Genomic DNA, 20,491 nt, shown 5'->3' with positions numbered 1-20,491 from the left:
TTGGTACATGCAATGCTCTATAAAGTTGCTGTCATTCCTCCATACTGTATATAAAACAAAAATTTAATATGGTAAATTTTACAGTATTTAACCGCCTGTTTCGCTTGGAAAAATATTATTTTGGAAGAATATTGCAAAAGAATGCAGAATTAACCAGCAATCTGCGGATCACTAACTAATCTTTTAAACTTCCTATAACAATAAAGAAAGATTCTACAGAAAGAAGATCAAGAAATCGCATAATATGAAAAAAAAACGTGTTCTTATCTGGGTGCCTTCTGATGAAGAGGGGAGTGCCACTATAAAGTGGCATGTGATCCTCCGGCGATAGCATCTAAGCATGTCCCCAAAATGACGCCTAACGAGAACAATATCGGCAAAGTTTCAAAATACTTGAAAATTAGACGTTAAGTTTACATTGTAATTTTTTCATATATGATAAAATGGGCACAGATCCTTGTATTTCTCATTTGATGCAAAAACAAAGCGCAGTACACCTCAATAACTGTTTCATAAAATATTTTTTGTTTTGACATTTTGTTTTCGTAATTAGTTTCCTATAAATCGCCAAATATAGTTCCATTATATTGGTTTACATATCTACACAAAGATATATTACCCTCATACTTTTGGTAATGCGATAACGTTTATTTAAAAATAGAAATGCATATGATAGATACTGTAAGTGTTGGCTGTTGGAATTACTTTCAAATGTATGCAATAACATCGATTTTAAAATATCATTTAAGATATATCACAGTATTGGCAGAATGAAAAAAAATGGATCTGGAAAACCAAATGCTATATAATGAACAAGATGTCAATGCTATTAAGCACGGAAATATTACTTTGTGTAATTACCATTTACGTCTGGACGTCTACTGACATCTAGTGGAGTTATATTCGAAGAACAATAACAGATATGTTGAGACCAGACAATATGAAGTTCTAGGCTAAATGAAACGCAGTTATATCGGAAATGTCTGGGGGCTAATATTAATAAAAAAAAAAAAAAATCCAAACAGCGTATTTATCATTGAACTTCACGTTGTGATTCAGCTTCTGACAGTCTTTAAGCCAGACGTTTAGTGATTTAAAGCATGTTTTATATGGGTAAACATTTCAAAAATACATTTCACACACTAGCTGTTAATACTACAAGGCAGACTGTTGCAAGATTAGGGTTTGTATGATTGTAGTGACTCCCCTGTGGTAAAACAGATTGCATTTTACTCAAGCTAGCAGTGCAGGATGGGTATTATTTGGATCAGTTAGATGTGAAACAAAAAATGCTATGAGAATGTGGTAAATAATATTGTAATTACAGGTAATATATCAACAGAGGGCACTGTCCACTCTCCTAGATTATAGAAGTCACTAAGATGTTATGATTTTGGCCCCAGAGAATGGGGGTTATGTGGAGATTCTTTGCTTCATTTCCCTCATTGTTTTTAAAGCTGTTTAACAAAGTGACATTAAAGTTATTTATGGAGACTGACTACAGATGGAGGTTCTATCAAATGGCTTAAAGAAGCATCGTGTTTTACAACCAACAGTCAGCTTGTGCCTTATGTTAGATATGTGAGATTAATTTGACTGACTTTATTCAAAAACAGGATGATCCATGTTCAGCACTCGATGTTCTGAGAGAGACTAAACTGTACATGCCGGATGCAAGGTGATAAGCGTGTGATATTTACAGCTATCTGAGTGGTACTTCGGAGCTTCAAATTCAAACAGTACCTTCGAAATATAACCCTTGAAAATTAACCTTAAATGTGTTTCCCATCACCATTGACAGAAGAGCCTGCCTTGGGTTGCATTCCCCATGGTCTGAAAAGATCAGAAGTGGCAGATTATCAGTGTGACTTTATTTCACATGCACCTGTGCATGCTAAAATGAGACGTTCTCTTATAGCCTTTATAGGTGCTAATGTTGTTCTTTGTGGTTTTTCTGTGAGAGGCACACTGGCACGCCAAGGTTACGATCGCAACGTGACCTTGTCACGCTTTGTTAGCTGACTGAAGAGACTGACAGTGGGTTCTGTTGTATTGTTTGCCAAGGAAATGTACACGGCCAACCTCCTGCTCGAGGTTCGTTATGACGCTTCACCAAATACAATCTGCGTGTAATATTACTTAGTTTCTTTGTTAGGGGACGGCATGTGGTTCGGCAGGCTAAGTCTCCATTCCTGTGCTCAGACGGCTGCCAGTTTGAGTTCTGGCCTCAGCAGAATAGTCGCATTGCTTTGAGCCCCAGCTCCCTCAGTGGTACAAGGTGACTGCCCCTTTACTGTGACCCCCCCCTCAAGCTTGTGCTCACCAGCATGGGGCAAAATGAGGGAATTTCCTTAGAGGGAATGATAAAGTACGTCTAATTTATTTGCGTTTTTTATTGCATTTAGGAGCTGCCCCAATAGTGCCCTCTTCTGGTCAGAAACCCCCATGTCACATAAGCATTGTGAGACAGGAAGAGGAAACAATAGATACCAGAAAAAACTGAATCCCATTAGCCACCCATGAGCCAGAGCTAATCTGAGAGATCCCATTGTTTCGAGGCCAGGCTGGTGTTGAATGTGACTGTTTGCTTTCTGGGTGTGCTCTGGCCGATCCGGCTCTCCTCGTGCATGTTTCAGCCCCAGTGCCTCTGCTCGACTCCATTTCTAAACTCTAGTACTTTTGAATTTGTTGTGTTCCCTACCTATTTGACCTTCTCTCACATCTTCAGCAGGTTAGTGTGGCTGGCACAGGCTTGTGGTTTAACATGTGGTCAAGAAAGCTGATTGTTGTTTTTCCTACTGATCATCCTGTTTTCACAATCATAGATATAATGCTGTGTTCCATTTAAACTTGTAACTCAGAAATTCCGAATTTCAACTCGGAAATTATAGCTGGAACGCCCCCTGAAGTCAGAATTCTGACTCATGAACTTGGAGGGACATACACAATCCCAGCCTCAGAATTCAAGATGCCTGCGCTCTTTGTTAAAGATGTTAAAGGTAAAGCTGTAGTTATATGCTGTTTATTAGCTCTTATGTCTTATTTGTGGCTCAGTAAATTGGTCTTACACACTTACACACAACACTGTACGTGTTGCTACTGTGTTTTTATGCACAAAATGCAGTGTATTGCGTATCAACTGACATTGCTAACAATGGCTAACAATGAACCGAACTAGAACTGGGGCTTGTTTTAGAAAGCTGGATCTGCTTAGCCGGATAACTTGTCATATTTAAGGTAGTCTATGCCAAATATAAGTGAATGAAGATAAAGGCCATTTAAACTAGGGTAAATTAAATCTGACAAGTTATCCAGCTTTTTGAAACTGGGTCCTAGTTTTGCTGAATGACTTTTTGACTCGCTGTTCTGGAATGCGGTCAACTCGGGTGTGATGTCATTCCCAGTTCCGAGTTCCGACCTCTGACCTAAACGGAACGCGCCACGAGCGTCCCTGAATCTTGGTCCCTGGCTCTTTTTTGGTGTATCTCATGAACTAGCGTGGTGGCAGAGTGCACACCGACCGAATACCAATAATAAAATAAATCTATAAAAAACAGGACAGAACTGGAAGATAAAATATTGTGTTTCAGATTTCTTCATGTTGACTTTTCCTAGGAGTCTAGTCTGATGCATTCTTAGCAATTGACTCTTATAAATGTGACTTGTGATTTATGTCTAAGTTAATATTTGTTTTGGTCTTCTGGTTTCAGGTATGTTCTCTCATTTTTCGTCACCAATTTGCCAATACTTACCTGAGGCTACACAACAGTTTTTATAACACTTCAGAGTGTGAGTACAGCATGAGTAAATTATTACCCTGATTTAATCTTAAGCTTGATATTACGCGGAGTGTCTCCCATTTTCAATTCTACCTCCAATACGTGTAGCGTCTGATTTGATTATTACCTCTGGTGTTTTGCATTTCCTTTGTTTATAGGGTCATGCTATTTTACTGTGAGCTGCATTAGTAAACATTTTCTGTGGGTCGTCGAGACCTTTCAAAACTGTCATTATCAGCCTTCTGAGTGGTGTTAATGGCCCGGCTTGTTTTCAAGAGGGGAATTGGGGTTTTGAAATGATCCTGCTGCTGTGAAAGTAGAGTTGCACTCCAGTATGTAGCCCAGCCATGTGTTGTATGGGTGGCTGTGCCCTATGGCCTCAATACAGACCTCATTTTCCTCCCTGATGACACTGTTGTGCTGCTGATGGAGAAAATTAGTTTTGAAGTGTCATCTTCTCTGGAGCATAGCAATAATCACGAGACTGGAGATTGTGTAATGAATTATTTATGCTGCTTTGAGATGACAAGAGGCATACAGGGAGATGACGTGGCACGTCACAAAACAAGACTATATGCGTTCGAGCATTCAAAGACGAGTTATGCCATTTCTGATAAAATATTGTCATACAAGAATAAATTGGTGTCAGGCTTAGTTAGCGTCTGGCAATAAGGTAACATCTCAGATCTCAGTGACAGCATTTAGAAAGCAGAAAAAATGAATTCTGGAGAGACTTTCAATAAAATTTCATCCAAATTCCACATTTCATTTAACCCTATACCAAAGACACAAAAATGACTGGTATTTTAAAGAATCCCTCTATGATAGTCAGTAGTAAAAAATAATTCAATATTTCAATTTTTTAAAAAGGACAAATGATTTTATCACCATTCATTGTAATACATTGCTGAATATGCAGTCTCTTGTCAGTAAAAAAAAAGTATTGCATGATATTTATTACCTGGGGAAATGTGTACTGAATTCTTAAATGAACGTGCAGAATTAAGGTGTTTCTGGAAGTGAACGACGTAAGAACGGCTATGAATTAAAAGGATTTGGCAACTGAAAATAAAAGACAAACAGCACAAGCAAACAGGCGCCGAGGCTTAGCAGGAACCAGTACACCCAGTTTGAAGCAGGCTATACGGAAGGCTTTGCTGTAGGTTCGATGGGGTGTGTCTGCAGGTAAGTGTGTGTGACTGGGTCTGTGTGTGTTAGGTGTCATCCCTGGGGCAGAGGACACAATTGAATTGTTTGAAAACTGGAGAATTAATCTCAAAGTGTCAATTACAAAGTAGCTACATCTACGTGAAAAGAAAGACTTTCTTTCCCCTGGTGTCTGTTGGCAGCTGTCTGTCAGGATATGTCCACGTGTCATGAGAATAGCCTCTAAATATACGGTAGTTCTGCCACACACGTTCAAAAACCAGCTAGGAACCAAAAATTCCACTGAATTTTCAGGTCATTGATTTTGGTTTCTGTTGTACTTTGTGCACTCAGCCAGTGATTTAGTAGGTAACTCAGACCTTGCTAGATAATGGCTTGATAATGGCAGTATTGTTTCTCAAGGGAGCTGCGAGTGTGGGATTTGGAAGTGGTATGCAACTTTACTACGCTGTTCATCCATTGCTATGTTTGATGCGGAGGCTGTCTAACCAGTTTGCCTGCCGCCATTCAGAGAAGCAGAATATGCAAACAAGCACAAGTCACAGCTTGATTTATATAGCCCATGTCTTTGAATTCCAGCTTGCAGACTGTTTAGTAGAAAGTAAAGATGGAGACAATGGGGATTGATTACAGTGACACCTATAATATAGCATTTGCAAATCAGGCAGTTTAGGCCTTGCTTCAGGGTCCTACTCCTCTCTTACTGTTTTCGATGGCAGACAAGCAAGCAGATCATGCAGTAAATAACCGCCGTAAGGAGGCAGTGGCATGGGTTATGGGATGGCACGGTTGGGGTAAGAGGTCTTGACGGGAATGAGCAAAAGGTGCAGCTTGTTTTCTCCCCATCTCAGCAGGCGGCGAGGGCCGAAGCATGGAGCTCCAGGTGCGAATCGCTCTCTGGCCGTGCCAGAATCCCGTGTTCACTGCCAGTTGACTGAGGAACGGTAGTGAGTGATGCCAGGACAGCCTGGGGAATCTGGTAGAGCATCAAAGCTCGGAGGTGTGCAGAGATGCTTCTGGTATGTGGGTGTAAAATGGAGCAGTGGGAATACTGTGGCGTGTGAGTGTGTGTGTATGACACAGAAAGAAAGAGAGAATGAGTGAGAGTGGGGGGGGGGGGGGGGGGGTTGGCGATGGAGCATGAGGCTTTGGAAAGGGGGCAAAGTCACCTTGGATCCATCCTGGGGTGTACATGTGTACAAGGGAAGAGCGGCTGCCTAGATATTTGACAGGAGGAGAGGGAAGGGTCACCCTGGGACGGTTACTCCACAGCCACAGGTGCGGCTTGGATCATTGCCTCCACCTCAATCTTCTTTGTCTCAGGGGACATCTCCTCTTGCTTCTCCACACCTTCTTCTTCATCTTCAGCCTGTTCTGGCTGCTGCAGCGCGTCAGGCAGGTCTGGGTGGGCATCTCCATTTTCTAAGACAGGCAGCTCGCTCTCTAGGCTGCAGGCAGATGGGACGGCCAGCTCTGGGTGCTCCTGGGATGAGCAGGCACCTTGGGCTTCTTCCAATGCTGGATTCAGCTCTGTGTGCACCTCGCTGAAGGTCTGTTCAGTGTCTGGGCTGCTGACGGATTCTGCAGTGGACTCTGCTGTTGGCACGGCTTTGGGTGAGCCCTCTCCATCCCGGACCTTCTTGACGTTGAAGGTCAGAGGAGACACTTTGAAGGAGGAGCTCTTGGTGCTGGGGCTTTTGGGGTGGTTTGGAGTGAAGCTTTTCTTCAGCTTCTCTCGTTGCTCAGGGGAAACAATCTTGGAGCCAATCTTGTTCATCTTCTTCTCGATAGTCTGCCGTGAGAAGGCCCTCTTCAACGTATCCACCTTCTTCAGGCTTGAGCGTTTGATCTTCTCAGCACGGGACCAATCTGAACGCTCACTGGCCACATCCTGGTTGACCAAGGCGTCCTCAGCATCATCATCTTCATGAGGCACCATCTCATCATCAGAGGACAGGCTGATGGTCTGCATTCCGTCTTCTTGGGTGCAGTTAGCATTCACGCCGGGTGGTTCCTCCTCCGCCGGGTGGGGTTGGCGCATGGAGTCTTTCACAAACACTTCTGTGGGGATCTCTCGTTCCTCCTGAAACACAGCAGATTGTCGTTACCTCCAGAGGTGCTGCTAGTTACAAGTACTAACTAATTTTACTCATTACGGATAAAAAAAGACGAAACCTTTGCATTTCTATATTCAGCTGCTATAGTGGAGCCTAGTTTTTAACAACGTTTGAATGACAGCCGAAGGCAGCTGACTGTCATTGACGCTGGTGTTGCAACCTTGTGAATGCTGGGGAGTTACTTTTCACAGTGGTACCTCACATGGAGAGCCCTTACTTATAACAGAAAAATGTCCATTTGAACTGCACCCACACCCCAGGATAAAATGAAGGATGTAGGGAAGCACTCCTTGGCTACACAAAACGTAACAGGAAACAGTAATATTAGTCGTAGGCTTACGTCATCATTCATTTATTTCTCTGGTAAAAGCTCTTAATTGCATAACATTATTTCAACATGAAAAATTAATTAAATCAGTTGGTTACTCAGGGTTACTTTTTTGGGCCGGTCTTTCTAGTCAAATAGTTAAACTTATTCAAGCAATAATATTTACTTATTAACTAATATTTACTCATACTGAAGTATTAATGATAACTTGGGTATGGCTAATAATGTGAAACCTTTCAGGTAACACAACGTATTCAGAGATATTTCCTCAGGTAAATGTACATTATGGCACTTAGCTTGCTGAGTGTTTTTACTCAGTAAATCATGGTACAGCAGCACAGTCTGTTGTGATTTGTGTGTGTTTTTTTGCCAAATAACAGGTGCGTATCAACCTATTCAACTGTTGGGAATTCAGAGAAGTTCTCTGTGCTGTTAGCGGGAGCAGCTCTGTAGCGTGTGATCGTCATGGGGACAAAAGGTGCCCCGGTGAGCCTCGGGCCACGCTCACCACATGAGGCTTTGCCCCCTCCCACTCCACCCCACCCCCAGAACAAAAGAGCCTGAATCAGGCGGGGCTCAGGGAAAGTAAGGCTGGCTCCCTCTCGTTAACGGTCTGCCCAAGGCTGCAGCAGGCCTTGGCATGATGGTCCGACAGGGGAGCACACGTTCCCAGAGAGTGCAAAGCGACCCAGGCTTAGCGCAAGATTGTGTGGCTGTGTATTCCACATTTCTTGCACTCAAAGTGCAAGGCTCATGGGAGTTTTATGTGCACAAAATTGTTCTGAGGGGCAGAAGGAACACGGATTGGTTCAGAGAGAAAACCAATCAGATTATAGAGGAGGTGGGTCCAAGCAATTAGAGGAGCGGGACTAAACATTTGATTGGTTGTTCCCACCTTCTCTAGTCACTTGGATCCACCTCCTCTACAATGTGATTGGTTATCTCCTTGAACCAATGATTTTTCCCTTCTGCCCTCAGAACATTTTTATGTAAGTAAAACTCCCATGAGCAAAGGGTAGCCCACGGAGTCTGCACTGTACAGGGGCAGGGGCCCCACTCATGCAGAGGGAGATATTTAGGTCTGGCAGTGAAGCTCCATTACTTGGAAGAATGCAGAACTGTCTCACGCCTTAACTAATTTATGTTCAGCCACACTTCGCGATGCTGAACCCCAATGCTCCAGGAGAGCGGTCCAGGATGTGGGTGCGTGAGGGAATGTTCTTTTGGATTGACCACAGGGGATGGGGAGAACACCGGAGACTGACCCGAGCAGGCATGCGGTCAAGGAGAGGCAAGGGGCTCTGAGCTCGACAGGTGGCAGGTCATGATTTTTTGGTCTAATGGGACAAATGAGATTAGCGAGCGGGGCAGTTCCACAGATGCGTGTTTATAGGCCGAGCGGATCATGTGACAGGTGGATGAGTCGGGGCAGAGCTGGGCTGCTTTCGAGAGTGGATTAGCTAGTGGGGCAGGAAGTCACCATACATGCCCTCACAGGGACTGAGACAAAAGTAACAATGGGAACGGCAACGGCGTTGAATTTCAATAGCAGCTCTCAGGCTTCCTGTCAGCAGATCCCTAGCAGTGGCAAGTCTTTGTTCCCTGCATTTAACTGCTCTTTGGATCAGTCATCACCCAGCCTAGACATCGTTATTAGAGCCTGGAGACAGGGGTTTATTTGGCAGGGAGTGCTTTCTCCAGAGCTTAAAGGTAACCAGTGACCCCCACCTCCCTGCTGCAGGGGAAATGGCATCATTCCAGCTTTTAGCGAATCAGTAGAAGCGGAGAAGCTGCATCTGGCTTCCATTGGCTACATAAGCAGCAAAGGAGTCGTCTGCGTCTCTGAGCGCGACATCGAGGACTGTAGCTACCTTGTAATCCTTACAACTGATTGCTATCGGGCTGCTCTGATTCCTGCAGGACTTTCATTGTGTAGATTAAGGCTTCCCAACCCTTTGATGTCAGTGGATTGGTTCATGTTGTAGTAGAACGGTGGGAGGTGGTGGGGGGCACCAGCGAATTAGTCAGCGATTTTGTTCCTTTAGCCATGTACATGTTTTCAGATGTGAACAGAACAAGCGGACGTGAGAGGCCATAAAAAATTTTAGCCGCATAGTTTATTTTCTGGAAACTGACCAACTTGTCCGCAAAGCCCCCAGTGTTCCGGGCCCAGTGGCACTGGGGATGGGGAAGCCCTAGTGTTGTCAGTCCTGCCCATACACCTGCTCAGTATATGACTACCACACACATAATGGGTGCAGCTATGCTACCAGTCAAAGGATTTTCACACCACAGGTTTTTATCATTTTATAAACTGCAGATTTTGAAATCTTGCTAAGCATTAATTGAAAATATAAGTGAAATAAAACAAGTTTCTTTTATAACATGGGAAGAGTATGTAACAGTGCATGTCTGACACCCTATGAACTGATTCTGTGGCGATAACATAGTCAAACTCTAGGCTGTCCCTTAACTTTAAATGCACTATTTAACTGTTTCATCCCCCGAAACAGAGCAGGATTTAATGTCCCTTGTAGAAAAAAAGGTTAGAATTTTCCCTGCTGTAATAACTGCTAGAGGAGGTTACTTTGGTGAATCAGAGATGTGACGTTTTCTTGCTAATAAAGGTACTCAGATGAATATGCTAATTCATTTGATAGAGTGTATTTTTGGCAAATGTTAAGTGAGTAACATGCAAAAGTAGGAAATCTCAGTGTGTGCAAAGACTCGACTGGTAGCGTATAACCAGTGTAACCCTCACATGGTGACTTGGTGAGAGGGACCACCGGTACCAGGTCCAGAACTAAATTACTGAGGGTGCAGGTGAAATTAGTGAGGGGTCGTGATCCCTGTAAGCACATTACAGTCATAGACTGATTGACTCCCACCTGAGGGGCAACATTATTAATTTCAGCATGCTATGCCCCAGTAGGCACCTTTGTAAACCCGGCTCTGATTCCACGTGAACTTTGATGTGAGTCGGCACCCAGACCTGTCAGAGGTGTATGTTCTCAAGGAGAAAGTCCAGCTGTTGACCCCGTGACGCATCGCGTGCCGCGGGATGGGCTGGCTTTCGCGGCGAGGCCCCATAACCGTTACCGGCACCTCCTGGTACAGTAAACACTGGAGACGTTCAAATCAAACATATTGGCCTGGGGGACGAATCTATGTGGGAAAATGCAAGCCTGCTCAGTCCTGCCAAGACTGGGCAACGATAAACAAATGAAAGGTTTCCTTATACTCTGGTACTGAAGAGGACCCATCAGAGAGGCCTCCACTCTCAGGGCTATTTAGGAGTCGTAGCCTGCATACCTGGTGCTTAATTGTACATTTTTATAGACATGTCTGTGTGGACCTTTGATGGTCAGTGGAGGTGCACTGAGGTGACCAGCAGTGTCTCCTGGGTGTAATGACACGTATCAGCGAGCTTATAGTTCCCCAGGATGCTGTAGCTCTCTTCGTGGGTAATGCGCATTATATTCAGAGTCTGAATGGCCATTTATCGTGGTGGGCGGACCCTCAGCCTGACCCACAATGCACCACACCGGAGAGTTACTGTAATCCCAAAGATGGAGGCTCATTGGATTAGTGGGGTGGAAACTTCGCATGAATCATGGGTTTCATCTCCAGAACATTGGTCTGTCCATTTTCCCATTAAGCTCTGCAGTGCTTGAGTTATAAAAACTGATCTAATTGCCCAAAATACCTATTTACCATGATCCCTCTTTTCCAGGGCTGATGAGTCTTTATCTTCTGCGGTGGACCAGGTTACTTATTCATGTAATATAGTCTTGACTCATTTACATATAGCTAGTGATAGACAGAGCAGCAAAGAGCTGCATTCATAACCTGGACTCATAACAACAGTCCACTGTCCACAGGATTCAAATGTCAACTGATGGTACCAGGACTGACTCTCTCTTCAAGCACAGACTAGTTAACTGATTTGTTAACTTAATTGGTTAATAGTAGTTTGCCATTTCTTGGCAGTTTTACTGTTCTACTGAAATCCATTTACTAAAAATAAAGTATGATGGTATACACATCTCATATTCGTCTGAATTTATTGTGTGTAATTGCTATAATAGCATCCTTTGATGTCAAAAAGAGATTCAATTTTCGATAGAAATCTTATATAATTGCAAGACTTGCTCTGGGCTGGATGGCAGGTAACCCATGTGCCAGAATGATGGGTGGAAGGATTAATGGCTTTAAGTGGGACGAAAACAGATATGGGAGGAGTGAAAACAAGGGCCGACTTTTTTGTCATCAGAACATACGATAAAATGGGGCTTGGAAAGGGGGTACGAGGCCAGGTATTGGGGTCTGTTTGTCTTCACAAACTGAGAGAAAACAGGAGTAAGTCTTGTACGAGATAAGATAAAGTAAGACGTATGGATGAGCTCATCTCAGGAGAAGACTCCCAAGATCTTAAAGAAAAAGATACAAAACAGCGTTGATGATTTGACCTGATATTTGGAAGACGTTTCCTGTCTCATAACTTCAGTACACCTTGTGAAAATATCAGCCTCTAAACATTTTGTAGTGTATTCTCTTTGAACACGGGAGCGATATGAAAGTACTGACCCAGAAAAGGCTACATATAGGAAGATCACTCAGTGGATATCTATACAGGGTTAGAGTGGTAATCGCTTGATCAGTCAGTATGACTGATATTGTGCTTCACACTAACATCTTACACAACAGGGACACCCAGTCCTGCTAGCATGAAAGTCATCATTTTCTGTAATTTTCCCAAAAGCCTCTCATGCTGGTAAACAGTGATAAACAGTGATGTGACGCCGTTTCCTCAATGCAGAGTGGCTAGTGGAAGGGCGGATGTGCAAACACAAACATATTCTGCCTGCACACTATTAACCAGTTGCGCTTCTAAATGGTGTGAGGTAGTTAGGCTTAAAATGCAGAAGCTGATCAGGAGATTTCGCTTTTATACAACTCCAAATTAGTGTCTTGAAATAAATTCACAAATTAGTTTGATTCCTTGCTTGTTAAAGGGCGGCTGTGAAAAACTACTGAAAGTGAAAACAAATAACTTTGTTATTCGACTGGGAGAAGGAAACTCTGTGTCATCCAGCTCAATTCAACCACGTTAACATGTCCTTCATTTCCTTTCTGATATGAAAACACAGAGAAAGGACCCTGTCAGGCGGAATACAGCTGCCCTGATAAGGGGGCAGTGTTGCTGCTCGGTGTTTATCTCAGTCTCCCTAACTATACACTCTTGTTCCCCGCTTCCTGTGTGGTGAGAACATGCTCCCAACCCTGAGTGATGCCCATTAGCAGAGACGCTATCCTCCTGGAGCAGTGGTCACCAACTGGGGCTGATTCCAGTCTGCATTCAAACCCAAATACAGTTAAATATAGTCTGTGTAATCGATCCCCTGTCTCGTCAGCAAGTTTTATGGTTGGGTCTCCTCGACCCCCGGCAAATCATCCAGTTGGCTCCTCCAGTTGGCAAATTTTATTGACGCAGTGGACCTTGCCTTTGTGTTGATTGGTTTGGCGCTCTGGGAGAAATAGTCCTGGATACTTATCACACACCAGCATTTGGATTCTTTATAAAGCTTATTGTTTTAATGGGTTAATGGGTGAAAAAGCAGGATGGCTGTCAGGTGGCTGTTATAAGGTTCAGGAATACATTCACAGCACCAGTAACACGGAGCTTTTACTCCTATATTAAAATAAGGGGTCTGTCTTCATGATCAGGAGCCTTAAGATTTGTCTCCACGGTTAAAGTCCATGTTCTGTGTCTCATGGAGGGAATTTCCCTCTGCTAATGCAATGCTCATCCTCTCGCATACCAGCGTATGTAAACAATGCCAGCGTCTTGCATCCTGATAAACTTTGACTTGTAAAATGTTCATTTGCATATGCGTTGCTTGTTTCCATGACAGATGAAAGCCCATTCCTTTGTGCCCTGTTGTAACATTAGCAGTTAGTATTTAATGCAGCAGGATGTATGTTTGGATGATGCCGTGGTACAATACAGAATAGAAATAACCAGGTTATAATCACCCTTACTGACATGTCTGGTGGAATTACAGTGATTTTCCTGACTAGATTTCCCATGATTCTGTGAGGTCATCTTTTCCTGTGAAAAAGTGTTTACAGACCTTCGTGTACCTGCATGATTTATACCAAAATCTACACACTGCTGGAACGACACCCCCTGTTCTCTCTCAAGTCCCTTAACTTTGACATGTTCCCATGTGCTCTGCTGCACCACCTTCAGTGCCAGATCGACCTTGGTAGCCATGTGGCCATAAATAATTTCGCCGACCACCTTGGTCCCCCTTGCAGAGGGGAGCTGAGGTGGGTAATTCAGATCCAGAGAGTAAAAGTCCACACTAAGAATTTGTTTCAACCAACCAGTTAAGTATGAAGTCATAGGCTCAGAGTACTCAACTGGTTGGTTGAAACAAAACCTTGATCTGGAATTTTACTCTCTGGATCTGAATTACCCATCTCTGCTCCTTCTGTATATTTCATCCAACCAGTGGAGGCTTTTCCCCGGTACATTTTGCTGGGCCCCCTTCTGCCAATGGGGCCCCAGGCAGCTGCCTTTGCCTCTGAGGCACTGCATTCTCTTCTGCACTGCACACTGCACAGAACACCCTGTTTAACCCCATATAGCAGTGGTTCACAATCCGGGCCTCAGGGACCCACAGACAGTCCACATTTTTGCTTCCAGTGTGAACTGCCTGGCAAGGAGATGGGAGGGAGCAAAAACATGGACCGACTGTGGGTCCCCGAGGACCGGATTGAGAAACACTGCCATACATCATAGTGCAGACTGCCTCATTTCACACTCCCATATTCTTGCAGTAAAGATATCTCATGTCACATATTTTTTTGCTGCTACATCACACAGTTTAAAAAACAATTTTTCAAGCCCTTTGTCACCAAAAACAATAAAACTGGCCCTTAAATTCTCTGTCAAGGTGTATGTCGGGGAGTGGTTTAGTACAAGCTAAGGTGTGTGATCATGGGACAGAGTGTCTGTAAGAATTTCATAAGCTACGATTGGTAAAGGGTGCTTTTTGTATTTCCTTTCCTGCACCTCTTTGTCCATGTATTTCAAATAATGGATATATGGTGATTCATTGGAAAGACACACCTGTGCATCTCCACCTGGCATCTGGCTGTAATCTGCTTTATCCACTGCGGGCTCTGCTCCACTGTCTTTTAATGATTCACAGACTAGCTACTAAGCCTTCAGGCTGACCATACACTGCAAATCACTCTATACCCAAAGGTCAAATTCAAAGGCAGCAATCACCACTAATCCCGCATGCCATGTGCTGAACAGAAAGGTGCAGCCTATGAACAGGACATTATTTTAATCAATTCAGGGGAGAAAAACAGGGTTTCACCTCATGACATAGTGAATACGTCCTCCGAGTGACAAAGTAATTGCTCAGCCACGGGTTGTCTTCAAAAGAAACCAACGAACTCCACCTTATTTTACCTAAAGGAACGTCCAGAACCCAGATCGAACAATTCTTTTAGATCCTAAAAAGATGACAGGACAGGAAACCTCGTGCTGCGAATGAAAGACAATTAGGAAGCCCGAGCTGCCATGCCTACGGCTGACTGAAGCCTTTGGAGATGGAAAATTTCACATTAGTAAAAAAAAAATGCTTTCCTGGAACTTCAGCTGAAACTGAGTAGCGGGCACCTCCACTAAGGCTCTCCAGCCTCGCAGGTATCGTACAAGAAAAGAGAAAAACCGTGAAGCACTGGCAGAATATCAGATGCTCTCACTATAGCACAGAATTGCCAACAGTGACATGTATGGTAATATAGATGGCTACAGCCCTACTGTGATATATTCATTCATTCATCTTCTACACCACTTGTCCTATTCTGGGATAGGGGGGTTTCCATAAACAAGGGCCGCAAAGCAACAAATAACCTAGGAGGGAGCGGAAACCCATTGCAGGGCACGCGATTCTCACACATTCACATTTATGGACAATTTGGCAACTCCAGGTCACCTTAGTGGTCTGCGGGCGGAAAACGGAGAGCCCAATGGAAAGCTCATTATGACATGGGGAGAACATGCAGACTCCACATTTAAAAGATGATTTACCACCGAAGCGCACTGAAGAAACTCGATTAGGCTTGCCGAGTCTGAGAGCAAGTACACAGTGGTATTTTACTTGAACAGGTCCGAACATATGCGCGTGTCGTAGAGGCTGTGGGTTTGTGCATGTGGGTGTGCCCAAAGCGACAGGTTGCATGTGAACCCGAGTTTGCGTGCTGGATCCTGTCGTCTGTTTGAGGCTGTTTCCCGGGCTTCTCCGATATTTACCTACCCCCGGAGGAATGGGGCAGGCCACATTCTCAAGGGTTCAAGGGCCATTTATCTCTCTCCGTTCACCCTAGCCTGTGGCATTCTGGGACTTATTGACTGCTGAAAGGAATCTCGAAACATTCCAAGCAGAGGTCGCTCTTAGTCGCGTGTCGCTGTTAGCCGGCACTGAGGCTTTGCCCGTGTAAATTTTGCAATGCTCTACAGTCAGGGGGCAGGAATGACCGATGAGGCCCAGATTAATGGCAGAAGCTGGTGTTGCATTAGAAGGAAAGGGCGGCTTTATCTCGTTTGTGAACAGGACGGGGGGAGAAGGCTGCCAGCACATCGTATGAGCGCAACCCTTAGCAACTGGCCTTCGATTTTTTTGTTTTTCTCGCCCCATTCCATCTATTCCGCTGCTGTGTTACCTGGGGTGGGATCTTCAAAGAGTTAATCCCAGGTAAAGAAAAGGCAGACATTTTAACGAGCTGACAGGAATGTGGCCACTTCTAGGACCTGCACTTGGTTTCCGTTTAGCTGCAGAGCTCAGGAAGCCATATTATGCAGAGTAACTCTCCAGGGGACCCGGGGAACTTTAGCGGCAAGGAGACACCAGTGCGGCTCTGATCCAAGGCGACGGCATGGGTGAGACCGGACCGCACTGGGCCGCACTGGACCGCACCACACCGGAGTGCACCAGGACCTAGCCTGCAGGCTCTATGCATGCACACCATAGAGTGGGGACACTCTTTCACTGGGGACCCAGTACTCTAAATGCATTCCCTCTCCAGGGGTTTCATCCCACTCTCACCCTCATTTATATCCACACAATCAGAGGCCTGAACCAGAGCCAAGTGTAAACCTGAGGGCTTCTATCTAAACATAACAATGCATATCTGGTTACAGCGATACAGAGGCACCTCCCAGACACGTCACGTGAGACTATGAGACTACCCCCCCCCCCCTCCAAATTTACAGAACAGACAGGGCTGCATCGCCGAGAAGCGTGACCAAACAAACACCCCCCCCCCTCCAAGACACAACCAGCGGGCAACACATTAAGTGTAAGGTGTTCCTTTCTCACAGATCATTGGAAAAATAGACCTCCATCATAAAAACAGGGCTTCACCTTCACTTGTGACAGTTGCCATAACACTGCGAGCACAACACAGGTGAGATGACTCACTGCAGGACACGCCGGGTGACTTTTCAGAGGGCGTGCCTGGGACTGGGTTACAGGGCTGAAGCCCCACATATTTTTTTTTAAATCCCCAAACATTTTGAGTGGTGGGACCAGTAGGACCGTGGCATGAGGCAGCAGTGCTGTCACATACTTTCAGAGTTCCCCCGCTCCTTGGTAATCCTCTGCCCCCAGCCCCCCACCCCCCACCGTTCCATACTTCTGCAGGGCTACTCTTCTACTGTCTCATTTTGATTCTCACCGAATGTACACACACACACACACACACACAGCTTTGTAATTATATCTTTGTGGGGACTCTCCATTCATTTCTATGGGGAAAACTCTAATCACAACATAACGACCTTAACCCCCACCCAGCTCTAACCTTAACCATAAGTAACCAAGCAAAATACGAGACTTTTGGCATTTTTTTTAGGTTGCATTCACAGATCTTTGTGGGCACCTGGAAAATGATGCCTACAATGTCAAAAAAACAGGTTTTATCACATTGTGTGGGACATTTGGTCCCCACCATGTAATATAAACGCAATCCACACACATAGACACACACACACCAACTACGTCCCCAGATTTCTTCAGATTTTTCTAATACTTATTAGGACATGAGAGGTAAAACTTTTGTTGACATTATACTAAACCTGGTTAGTGTAAGTACCGAGCTATTTAACTATGTTGCAGTTAATCCATAAGAAGGGAGGGGCCCCTTTATCTCGTTTGGGAACAAGACGGGGGAGAAGACTGCCAGAACCAAAATTTGTGCAAAACAGCATATCGTATAAGCACAACCCTTAGCAACTGTCCTGCAATGTTTGATCACTTGCTATCAGGTGGATCAACTTACGGACAGATAACTAGCTGGTTAATGTTGGAGCCAACTATTTACCAAATTTCACCACAATGGGCACTGAACTAATGTATTTTTTATAGACCAAATGGACAGAATTGTAAACATTTAAATCTTGAACTCTGACATGGTTGTGGGCTAAGCCCCAGACTTTCCCCAACCCTAGAACCGCCCCAGGTGCCTAGTGTAGGATCTAACACAACACGCTAATGTGTATCGCTAATGAGTCACGGGGAAGTGTGCAGAGAGGGAGCTGATTAGCGGCTGAAAGAGCGAGAGCTTGAATCACTAGGATGAAAATGTTTGCTAAGCAAATAATCTATAGTTGCCACAGAATAATGACAAGGGCTTACAGTTAAAGCTCTCGGCTCAGTCAGGCAGAGTCAGGGTTATCGTCTAGCCCGACACACAATAGAGGATACAATGAGGCATGGGACCCCTGTGATGGGACCCCTGTGATGGGAACCCTGCACAGAAACAACAGCCCACTTCCAAGCCCAGGCATCTTCGGCTCTAATTATGACATATGGAAAATCTGCAGATTCATCTTGTTCAGGCACCGCCTTGCCTGTAAATTATGCAAGACTACAGCCCAGACTGCTCTCATGCTCTTTGGGAGAGCCTGATGACACTCAGCAGGAGTTTGGGAATGAGACCAAAAGCTTGGTCTGTCATAGAATCAAAGGCAATGCAGGACCACGCAAACCCTCTGGAGGAATTGACTCTCCATTATTATTGTACTCAAATGAGCAGGACTTGATAAACAGTATTTTGAGAGCATTCTCGGTATGGTCTGCAGTATCATGCCCACATTCATGTTCAATGGGTCTCTGATACTGGGAGAAGATACTGCTGGTCTAATGGAAATAGCCTAATAGATTGGAGAAATATATGAGTAAAAATTCAGGCATATTTTCAAATTTCTTGACTCCGCTGGTTGCTCCATTTGTCAATAGTGCCTCTGGGTGCTTCCTTGTCTCAGTTAGAGATCTCAAAAACTTGGGACGTCGTACTACTTGCTAGCTTATTGCAGGCTTACCAGCTATGCTGCCCTGGAGCACCGTCCTGTTTATCCTGCTCCCTATCACTGCAGAGAATACCTGAAAAACAACAGCTTGAGCTCTACCGTTCAGTTAGCAGGTGGGTGAGAATAAGATTAAAGGCTGCCGGAGACGCAAAGCCTGTGGGTGGAGTGTGAGGCGGTGGAGAACCTGGTCTCATAAAATGCAATGACTTTCCCTCCCCCCTCCTCCCCCCTCCCCCCTCCTTACGGCATCCTAGACCAAAGGAACAGGTGTGCAACCACACCCACAGTGCAGAGAGAAGGGTCAACCGGTTGAGGAAGTGTGTCAGTAAGCATGTATTAAGACAGGAACACTGCATCCACAATGTTCCAAAAGGAAAACAAAGATTTTCCTTGGGTCACTGTCCCCCTCTGATGACCTGCCCGACACTGGCAGCCAAGGCTGCGCAGAAGATCCTCTCACCTGGAAGATGAGGACCTTGAAGTTATCCCTCTTGAGCAAGTGGGCATGATTGCCTTCCAGTTTCTTCACTTGCACAGCCTGCTTATCGATCTTCTCCTTCACCTCCTTGAGGTTCAGGCTCATTTTGCGCGACTTCTCCAACAGCTTGCTGACCGAGTTGGAGGTGGAGGAGTGGCTCTTGGAGAGCTTGGTCACGTCGCTCTGGATGTCGCGCACTGCGCCCTCAATCTCGACCTGCCGCTGTTCCATCTTGCGCTGGTTCTCCTGGACCGTGTCCAACATATGAACCAGTTTGTCCAGCAGAGTTAGCACCGTGATGGCACTGGCCTGCCCGCCGTCCACTCCTGGGGACAGCGGGGACAGCGGCGAGATACTGTTTGCGGGGCTGGGACTGGGAACCAGCAGGTCGTTACTCTCGGGACCCACGACGCTGCTCCTCTCCGCCTGCACTGCATCCTCACCCATCCTGAAGCTTGTGCCTTGGTGATCACGCTCACTTCCTCAGATCTGGAGCTCCGGGATTTGAATCGGTGGATGAAGACCTGGTTTCTGTTGCTCCGGAGCCCGAAACGTATCGGTTGGTCGACCCAGGAAGATTTCCTCCCCGGCTCTGGACAGACAGAACTATATCGTTCGCTCCCTTCCTGGCAGTGCAGGCAGCTACACTGAAGCACATTCCTACTGCCTAGATTAAAAACCTCCACACCCACAGGGGAGGAGCCTCACTCCGAGGTTGCCCAGCACCGAGAAAGTTTACTCTTGGAGCGTGCGTGTGCGGGTGTTTGTGCAGTGTATGCATGCCCAGTGTGTCCATATGAGACGTGTTTGTGCACGTGTGTTGCAGGCATCTCGACATTAACGTATGTATGTATAATCAGAAACATGCTTGTATGGATATGTGTGCTTGAGTGCACTATGTGTCTCAACATCAAGTCACCTGAGCCTGGAGGAAACCTGCTCTGATGGCCAAGCCACACCCCCCACCCCCCGAGTAAAAGACTTCTCCTGAACTGTGTGTGTGTGTGTGTGTGTGTGTTTGCATGTGTGCTTGCATTGTGTCTCTTTCAGTGTGATTAGGAATGCGTGTCTATGTAAGTGATCCGAAAATGTCACTTTGTTCTCGTGCATTGTGAGTAACAGTCTGTGAATATGTGTACCTGTCAAAGTCTGGTTGCTTTTGTGCATTGTGCCTGCGTTTGGGCCTGCGTGTGAACCTGCATGCGAGCTGGCATGCCAGCCTGCATGTGA

General features: G+C 45.2%; 1 protein-coding gene across 1 annotated transcript; it reads right to left on the bottom strand.

The window, feature by feature from the left end:
• Positions 1-4,270: 4,270 nt before the first annotated feature.
• On the bottom strand, positions 4,271-19,926 carry cavin2a (caveolae associated protein 2a). The gene is made up of 2 exons (XM_048978864.1): positions 19,244-19,926; positions 4,271-7,029 (listed from the first exon to the last, which is right to left on the bottom strand). The coding sequence occupies exons 1-2, from the start codon at positions 19,706-19,708 to the stop codon at positions 6,208-6,210; spliced, it is 1,287 nt and encodes a 428-aa protein (XP_048834821.1). The 5' UTR covers positions 19,709-19,926; the 3' UTR covers positions 4,271-6,207.
• Between the last annotated feature and the right edge of the window lie 565 nt (positions 19,927-20,491).

This window comes from Brienomyrus brachyistius, chromosome 16 (genome assembly GCF_023856365.1).
Source record: "Brienomyrus brachyistius isolate T26 chromosome 16, BBRACH_0.4, whole genome shotgun sequence".
Taxonomy (NCBI): Eukaryota; Metazoa; Chordata; class Actinopteri; order Osteoglossiformes; family Mormyridae; genus Brienomyrus; species Brienomyrus brachyistius.
Note: the sequence above shows the minus strand (reverse complement) of the source record. Positions and strands in the feature narration are given on the sequence as shown.

Bases quoted from the DNA above. Each gene is read 5' to 3' on its own strand.
- cavin2a (XM_048978864.1), bottom strand. From the start codon at position 19,708: ATGGGTGAGGATGCAGTGCAGGCGGAGAGGAGCAGCGTCGTGGGTCCC. The intron at 7,030-19,243 runs GTGAGAGGATCT...GCTGTGTTTCAG, and splicing joins TCAAGGTCCTCATCTTCCAG to GAGGAACGAGAGATCCCCAC.